The following is a 9,797-nucleotide window of genomic DNA, read 5'->3' on the forward strand; positions in this document are numbered from 1 at the left end:
TCTCTTTTCAGGCGCAGGACATATATATCTGTTGATATTCAAATCTTGGATGACCGTTTGAAGGAGGAAGATGCAAGGAGGTTTTCTTCATTGGATTCCATGAGAGAAGATCATGGAATATGGCTCTTCGGTAAGGAAATCCGGCTGTATCACCTTTAGTAAAAAATACTTAAAACTGGTACAGGAGGAAAAGGCGAGAGCTCATTTGGTACCTTAACAGGCCAAATCTATTTATACAGGCCCAGTACTAAGGTTAGGGTCATTGCTGGTTACATACAGGTACAATTAGGCTTGAGTTCTCTACCGGTTAAGGAGAAGTATGTCTTGTTGCGAGACCAGGCTTGGTTTAAGTTGCAATTTTGGTGTTGATTTGTTGAACATAAAGGATTTAATATCGGTATCAAAACCCAGATCACAGGTAAATACATTTTAGGTATTGATATGAAATGGGTTTTTGGAAATTAAAGATTAATTCCTAGCATATTATTAAAAACCCATGTAAAATATTAGAGCGATAAACATAGCGCATTTGATTCCAATATTTTGCGTTAAGCAACAACGTTGCAAGGAAAATCCTTTAAATTTTCAAAAAGATTGACTGGGAGTAACTGTGAAAAATGAAATCGGAAAAAAAATGCGTATTTCGACCCTTGCCATGGCAACGGTGGCCATTTTGAAAATTTAAAATGTCGGAAAGCACAACTTGAGATGACGATTATAATTTTTGTGAAATTTCATCAAGATTCCAATGAAGTAATTTAGAGAATCGCGGACAAAATTGTGACTAGCAATAACAATATGTCACCAGACTGTGTTCGGTGTAATAATAAATAATAATTAAGTATAAACCATCTCCATTGATGTCCAAAAGCCCCAAACACGTTCTCTAGTGCATTGTTAACCACCTTTTTAAATTTTAATAATGGTTTCTTGCTCTGCCTTATTTGTATAACAAGCATTTACCTTTAGACCAGTTTAGTACATAAATTGATAAAATGATACTACTGCGCCCCTTCCCCACTGCTTTATCTTTGCAAAAGACTCTTTACTCATTTGCTACAGAGTTTTTAAGCAGTTACAAATTCATTCGGCTCTTTATTATTGTAAGGAAGGAAACTATATGATAGTCTCTAATATAAAGAAACAAAGATAACGTGATAAGTCGTATACTTCAAACAATGAAAGGTTGGAAAAGCAACAGAATCCAGCATCAAAACAAGGTAGAGTAACTAGAGTAACAGAGACTATTACCATGTAGACAATATAAGATTACGAAATTTAAAGAGATGAAATGTAAGATACCTGATCACACCTCTGATGTTTTGGAGGTCCGTGTTTGCTCTGCTCCCGATTTGTATTGTTTTAATGGACTCTGAGCTTGAATACTGTTTGCTATCTCCATATTTCATGTAGAAACACGATCCAGCTCAAAAAATACACAATTTCGAGGCTACAGAAAATCTATTCTAAATTTAATGCGTGAAGATCATCACAGTCAATATACGAGGGTTCGAAAAGTTCGTGGACTGATGCGATAAAATTAATACTATATAGTCTATGCTTACAAAATTTGTAATGAACATAAAACAACAAAAGTTAAAGAAATGTTGAAAATTTTAGCTTGATACCTTGAATATTTACCAAAATATCATAAAATAGAAATTAAAGACATTATATGATCACTCGGCGCTGTCGGCATATAGTTTCATGACGTCATAGTTTTTCAATGTCCGCATTCTCTACCTCATACACTTATCTTGATGAGTTTCCGTGGAGTTAAGTAAAGATTTAAACCCGTCTTGTTTATATGATTTTACATTGTCATAAACAGCTGGTTTCAATGCATATAATATTGTAGATAGATCTGAAAGATCTTCACTTGATTATAACAGCATATTTGCTTGTCGGAGTTCAACATCTATCACACATGATCAACGTCAACTTTTCGACATGACAAACTTTGAACACCCTTACTACAAATCGACATTAACTTTTACATCTGTCGTCTCTCTAATCTTTTTCGGCGTTTGAAAACAAGTATTCTAAATGCATTTTATTTTTCAGTAGCCCATTTAAATATTTCCTAGATCTATGCCAGTTTTTCCTTAGGGCGAAACTTCATAGAATGTTGGAAAAAGAAACCCATCCCCCTTTCTGACGTCATTACAACCCCATAATTGTTTGGACATTTCATAAATTTTACGATAAAATTTCATAGAACTTACAGAATGGGGAAAAAATTGCAAATTTTACGGTACATTTGTGTCATACCACATGAGTGAATTAACGGGATTTTTGAATGACAAATGCTCATATCAAAAAAATGAGTTTTTTTCTCAGTTACCCCTAGGTAGAAAAAACGTAATCTTCAAGGTTGCGCCGCCTGGACATACCATTGCTTTCAAAAACATCAACAATTTATTAAAAAATAAAACTAATGATGTATAGCTTATTATATAAACAAATAAGATGATGCTAATTAAACGTTAAAAAATTCATAGATGTATCTTCAGCGGTTTTAATTTTATGGCGCTAGTCCACGAACTTTCCGAACAACCCTCGTATTTATCACATTCCACGTTAACATGAAATACTACATGTAATAATTGATTCCAAACTTTGACGTATCAAAATTTATTACCTGTGGTGACCTTGATAACCGTATCCTTTAAATTAAAATACACGTGCTTCTTTCTCTGGAGCCCCCCCCCCCCCAAAAAAAAATCATGATTGCTCAATTTGTGTTCCAATAACCTTGTAAATCTTGTAAAGAAATATCTTACAAAATGAGTGCAACTGTAGACATGGAAGATAGATGTTGTTAGCAGACCTATTTTAGTATTCATATGAAGCAGAATTTATTCAAAATCTTATACATGAGAAAAAAGAAATCTCTTGCTGTGGCCTTCAACTCGACATTTAGATATATCGACGACGTATTATCAATTAACAATAGTTATTTCAATTTATATTTCAACATGATATATCCCAGTGATCTTAACATAAAAGATTATTGACACACAAGTTGCTGTAACAAGAATATCAACATTCTCGTTTAAGGTCATCATTCCGTAAGTTCTATGGTCGATACAATGACCTTGTCAGCAAATACAATCTATCATTAAGTCATATGGTGACTGACGTTTTCCATACTAATTGTTAGGCCATTATTTACACAATGAACTGTCGACGGATTTTCCCGTTATTTCCCGATCATGACAAAGAGCTCACGGCCGGTGTGACCGGTCGGCAGGGGATGCTGACTCCTCCATGACACCTGATCCGACCTCTGATGTTTTGGAGGTCCGTGTTTGCTCTGCTCCCGATTTGTATTTTGTTAATGGACTTTGCGCTTGAATACTGTTTGTTATCTCCATATTTCATGAGAATTATTTATCATTGAATTATAATAAAACATTCAAATAGAGTAAAACATGTCACGTTTAAAAAAAATCTTGGCCTTTATTTCCATTTACGCACTAGTTTTAGCAGCGTAACAATGTTGATGTTGTTGTTCGGTGTTAGACAGTCGATGGAAAACCAAAATTGGGGAAAAGCATTTAACTTAAGTAAAACATGTAATAAAAGAATCTTCATATTTTGATCGAATATATTTATTATCCATCTTTACGTCTTTTTTTGCGTTATCTGATGGCTAAGGGATAAAGAAAACACAACTCAAATAATTCTAATCAGAAAACATCTCTAAAAAAAAATACTATAGTTAACTATAGTTTACCATAGTTAACTATAGTTTACTATAGTCAACTATAGTTAACTATAGTAAATCAAATTGTCAAAGTTATCACTATAGTAAATCAAAGTTTTCAATGTGATCACTATAGTGTCAAAGTGATCACTATAGTAAATCAAAGTTTTCAAAGTGATCACTATAGTGTCATAGTTATCACTATAGTTAACTAAAGTTTTCACCATAGTAAATCAAAGTTTTCAAAGTTATCACTATAGTAAATCAAAGTTTTCATAGTGTCAAAGTTATCACTATAGTTAACTATAGTAAACTATAGTTAACTATAGTATTTTTTTGTTAGGGATGGGCAGCCCTATATTTATTCATAGAATCTAAGAAGTGACCTCTTCCCTAAACCAAAGTGAAGTAAGTGTTTAAATTGAACCCAGAATACCAAACTACAGAAACCAAAATTTTATGACAGGTGTACACGCTTTCGTGGGTTTTAGAATAGCTCTCACAATTTTCCATCAATATTCCCATTTCAAGTATCTTTTAAACTTTACAATGAACATTACATAATCCTAGAAAAGTTAAGGTATAGTAACTGTTAAACCTTCATAAATGATTACAGCTGTAAATTCAATATTGGGTTAATCCTGTAAATGAAACTAAATAAAATGACACCGAAAAAATATTTCTTTTCAGAAATATTTTTGATTATTCAGAATTGCTGAAGACTGAATTCATCGTTAGTTAATAATTCGTAACCATAGTGCCTGTAGTTTTCTTTGAAAGTATCATATTTATAAACATTTCCAAGATTGTCTTTAACACATTAATTCTAACATGTAATTGAATTGTAGAGAACGAAGTCTTAATGATCAGGTCTAATAAAAAAAAACATTGTACATATTATAAAAAAGATACTGTCTCACATGAGCGCTTTCATACAGAATCCGGTAGAAAAAATATTTTTTCTGGCGGCCGCCAAATAATTATCTGGCGGCTGCCACATAAATAACTGGCGGCCGCGAGAAATTTCTTATCGGCCGCCAGATAAGTTTCTGGCGGCTGCCAAATAATTATACGGCGGCCGCCACATAAATAACTGATAGATAATTATCTGGCGGCGCCAGATAAAATATTTTTCTACCTGGCATCTACCAGCTTCCGTACCTTCAGCACATTTTAAACGATATTAAAAAAATTAATTTGGCCTATTTTTCTAGAAAATTTCATTAAACATAACCATTATGTTTTGGGGAAAAATGATCTATTGACCCTAGTTTGAAAGCCCATATTTAAGAAGGCAAAAAGTTATGTCCTTGATACCTTGGGACATATTATAGATCCGAAAATAAAAGTATTTTGCTTCATGTATTCAACTGTGATATCTGGAGTAGCAAATATATATGAAGAAAAGAGAAACCAATATCATGTTTTTCATACATGTAACAATGTCACTGCCTCCCAAGTACCTAAATTATCGCTGAATTCGTTAAAATACATATTTTGGGTCACGGGTATTTACATGTACAATCAAACTTTAAAATTATATTTACGGTCAACTATTTCCAAGAATATATTAGCACAGATACGATTTCAGTATATCTTTGTGATACATGTACTCTTACATGTATTGGTGATTCCACATCAAAATTCCTATTAAAGCGTAGCATTTGTTTTGTACGTTATTAACCTGAAATTATTTCAATATTTCATAATGGACCTTAAACCTTGCCTCATTGAAGTGATAAATCTATAGGTTAAAGAGCAAAAATACTATGCTTAAGCTTGAAATCATCCCTCTAGAGTTCCAAAGTTTTTAACTGGGTATGATTTTGTTTTGACAAACAAGACAGATGGAGACACCCGCGACAAAACAACATCATTTCTCCACATTATTATTCTAAAGAAAACATTCTTTTCTGCATTACGTGGACGTAGGTTTGCTTGGAGATTTCTTCCTCAAAAGTTCCTTTTCATTTTCAATATGAAGCATTTTTAATTTGAGATTAAAGGCTGTCAAAGCTGTTCCCGTTATATGAAAAAAATGAACAGGACTTGATAGATATGAGAATTTGGTCGTAAAGAACTGTGTAAGAAAGAAGATAAAATGCAAGATTAAAGTAAAAATAAAATACTTATTATTTTACATGATGTCTGGACACGTCGTAAACACGCGTGTTTGCATTATTATGTCCTACTAATTTTGTTTTATATTAAGGGGGCCGACTGGGGTTTTCATTGCGCAATACTTCGCGCAGCATAGTAAAATAATTAAAGCGTATTTACTCTTCTAAAGCAACTTTTTTTTTTACATAATTTATATAAATTAACAAAATTAGGAAATCTCAGGTTAAACAATCTAATTACATTTTTAAATAACTTATTTTTTAAACGATTTTTCAAATAATGGGTAGATAGACGTCGTAATAGTGTGTTTTGACGTTATGAATAATCGAAGTTTTTTAAGTGGGGTCATTAATTATGTCATAAAATAAAAAGTATAAAATAGATGCTCTTGAAATTTTAAACATAGGAAATTGAGAATCTCACAATCATTTTTATTATTTTTTTTATGTAAATATGTGGTATCTGTGATGTTTTGTTGTACTCCATAAAAACAGGGAAATATGAAATTTGACATTTTGAGATGCCCCCTCTTGAAACAAGACGGTAGAATTTTGTGTTTCTTGCACAAAATGTACAATATAGTATTACCCATCAAATAATATAATTTGAGCAAAAAGTCTATATTAGCATTTGTATAATTTGCTCCGAAGTGCGAAAAAAAATGGTATTTTCCTATATAATCCTATAGTAAATGTACCTGTATTTTGAGATGGTCCCTAAAAAATAACCAGAGGGTAGATTATCCCTAACCTTGGCATATATACTGAAGTCAATATAAGGTACATATGGAATGAAATTAAAGAGTTTCTCTATAGTAGTTTTCACACAATAAAACCCCAGTCGGCTCCTTAGATCACACTTTCATTTTAATTGCTTTATTTTGTACAGACAACACAATTGACGACTTCGTCACCAGTATATGGCGGGCACTGTAACGCCCCACATTGGTAGGTAACCGGATGAAATAAAGCTCCGTCGGTTGAACGCTCTCCTGCATTAAGATATGATGGACTGTGATCAACACAAACATATTCTGTTGCCCCTACGTAATGAAGTTCGTTAGTCCCAAGATAACCGTCATATTGCTTTGTCCAACCTTGATAGCATGTGTCTCTTCCTGGTCTCATCAGCATTTTGGACCCAGAAGTGCTCGAGCACACTGCGCATGGAGCATCTTCGTTATGGGAATGAGGTCCCCAGAATCCCGATTCATATTCCACACCAAAGAGATGATTGCAAGATGTTGTTACTGATTTTCCACTTGGTATGGGATCTGGTGGAAGACAGAGATAGTTGGTTGGACTTCCTTTATCATTCCACCATCCGCCTGCGGCAAATCCTGAAATTACATGGTCAGTTATAGACTGAGATAGAGTAACCATAATATCTTATTTTGATTAATTTATTACATTGTATTATTGTTTGGTTATGATGTAGAAAAGTTATATTACCAGAATATATTATCTCTGATACGTTAGATGGACATTCCTTTCGTCCCCAACGTGTGTAAACAGCACTATTTCCTGCTAAATACAATCTGATATATGTAGTACATGTAAAATTTAATATGCATAATAATTTAAAAACTGGTTCCCTGTGAATATAATTATGTAAAGTCATAATTATGCCATTATGGCTACTAAAAATTTCAAGGCACAAAATAAGTCTAAAATAAAATATCTACATCTACTATACACTGTATATTAAACCATTAACTGCTTTGGGTAAAAGCTAGTCTTTACATTAAGTACATGTATGTACAACAGTTTCTTCATTCAGTTTCATTTTTTGACGTGAGAAAAATCTTTATAAATATACTGAAGCGTATTGCTTTATAAATATAAAAAAGAAAATTGCAATGCTTTTACTTCTCAGTTTTAATATATTTATCCAATTTATACATTATAGGTATTGTCGAATTTTCTCACACCTGATTGCGAAGCCTTAAGCTTCTGATTTTCAATCTTCAGCATCTGTAATTCTTGCTCAAGATGATTCAGCCTTTGCTCCACTAAACCGGGATCATTTAAAAGAATCCTTTTTTCTTCCTTTTCAAACCGTGCATCCTGTATGAAGTACCACAAAAACAAAAATTTGATTAACATAATAAATATCGCATTTAAAATGTACCTTGGTAAGGGTTAAGTCCTGTCATATATCCTTATCTCGTGCGTAACGGCCGAGACATAATCATGAAAAATTTAGCACCTGTGCAGTCGTCATTTAGACATACATGTGCATCACCTCTCCGCCCTTCATAGATAATATTGTTGTTCCTGAATTTTTGTTTTCTTAATTCCCTTTGCTCCATTAGGACTGACAAGCCTAACAATCTGTCTTTCTCTACCTTTGAAAAATGAAAACATTTCATTTTCTGGAAGAACTGGTTTATCTTTCAAGGAAAACAAAACTACTTGGCAAAAATACTTGATGGAAAGATATGAAGTCCTCAAAGAGTAAATTATTTTCCTTAAGAAAAATCAAGGTATTCTACCCATATTAGGACCTAATTTTCTAACCTTAAATAAACTCGCTTGTTGTGAATTTTATGCCATCCGACAACAAATTCACAACAAGCGAGTTTATTGGTCTGTAGAGAAGACTTATTGGTTATTGAATATGTCTAGAATTAGGGAATGAAAGGAAATTGATTAACCAACGCTGAAAAGTGGCGAAATACATCCCCAAAGTGCGCAAAAAATCTTGCACCGTGAATTGCACAATATTTGCATTACGGGATCTGTAGCGTTATGGTCAAAGACTAAAATATAAAACCATAACATTACAGTTCTGCACCTAGGACGCAAAGTACCATTCAGTATACAGGCCTAGGGCGCAGTGTTCAAGTTAAATTATTTAAAACACATGTAAACTTACTTTTAAATGAAATTCTCTCTTTTGTAGTCATTCCTGAATAACAAGCGTCTTAGCCGTCCATGTTAGTCTGACACTGTATAAAAAAAGAAACAGGATGTATTTTATGTAAAAAAAAAAATATACAAATTTGATTTATGAGTACTCCACCATCCAGCAATCATAGGACCTTTCACAATATTTTATATTCATCACTTGTTCTTTAAACAGGCCTATTACACAGAATTCAAGGTAACAAGTAAAAAAAAAATCCCCAACAATGTACTTGTGAACGGATAGTGTTACAGGATTAATCACTGTTTCTACGGAAACCATCCCCCCCCCCCCATTCATGGGAATTTTCAGAGTTAAAAGGTTCTGGGAAAAGAGTACCAATTAATTTCCCATAGAACTCTATACAAACCTTATGCCCTCCCAGTACTTTACTAATTCCCTTTCAAACAAATCTCTGGTATCATTTGAAACTTCATTCTAAGGACTTATTAAAAACACGGAAAAAATATACCGTGCCGTGGCGTTTATAGGTCAAATTTGCAGTTGTTTACAACTTACAGTAATCGGCAGTAAATGGCACTCTGCATCTAAAATCAACCCCACTCCTTTAGTTCCCCCCTGGTATTTCTATACTTTCTGTAATATTCCCTCATTCTATCATTTATTTCAAACATTAATATTTTTTTCTTTAAAATGAAAATATTTACATACCTGAATTCAGCCAATCAGGTAGCGCCTACCCATTTAGTACTCTTCTCCATCTTGTCTAACCAGGAAATGATGTAAAAATCCGCTGATTTGGTACTCTTTTTCCTATAGCAACTTTTAAAAGGCAGCTCAATGAAACACGGTTGCCAGGTTTATCAGCACTACCTTTGGAGCAAGGAGAAATAACCTCAATAACAGATACCGCTTTAAAAGCCACAAAGGGGGTTATTTCTGCAAAGCAATTATATTAATTAGTTCGCCATTCTTCCCAATTACTTTGAAAATCCATAACACAGACAATCTTTCATTTCTAACACAATTTCTTATTTATCGTAATAATAGATTCTTTATTATTTATTCGGCTCTTCTTTCTTTCAACCTTAGTTTAATG

General features: G+C 33.2%; 1 protein-coding gene across 1 annotated transcript; it reads right to left on the bottom strand.

Moving 5' to 3' along the window:
• Nucleotides 1-6,705: 6,705 nt before the first annotated feature.
• LOC133204853 (short-chain collagen C4-like) lies at nucleotides 6,706-7,935 on the bottom strand. The gene is made up of 3 exons (XM_061340598.1): nucleotides 7,761-7,935; nucleotides 7,282-7,353; nucleotides 6,706-7,169 (listed from the first exon to the last, which is right to left on the bottom strand). The coding sequence occupies exons 1-3, from the start codon at nucleotides 7,933-7,935 to the stop codon at nucleotides 6,706-6,708; spliced, it is 711 nt and encodes a 236-aa protein (XP_061196582.1).
• Nucleotides 7,936-9,797: the final 1,862 nt, after the last annotated feature.

This window comes from Saccostrea echinata, unplaced genomic scaffold (genome assembly GCF_033153115.1).
Source record: "Saccostrea echinata isolate AGI-Se365-2 ecotype Australia unplaced genomic scaffold, CSIRO_AGI_Sech_v1 ptg000054l, whole genome shotgun sequence".
NCBI lineage: Eukaryota > Metazoa > Mollusca > Bivalvia > Ostreida > Ostreidae > Saccostrea > Saccostrea echinata.

Coding starts and splice junctions, on each gene's coding strand:
- LOC133204853 (XM_061340598.1), bottom strand. CDS start 7,935: ATGTTAATCAAATTTTTGTTTTTGTGGTACTTCATACAGGATGCACGG. Junction 7,354..7,760: donor GCTTAAGGCTTCGCAATCAG/GTGTGAGAAAAT, acceptor TGTATTTAGCAG/GAAATAGTGCTGTTTACACA. Junction 7,170..7,281: donor ATCAGAGATAATATATTCTG/GTAATATAACTT, acceptor ATGTAATTTCAG/GATTTGCCGCAGGCGGATGG.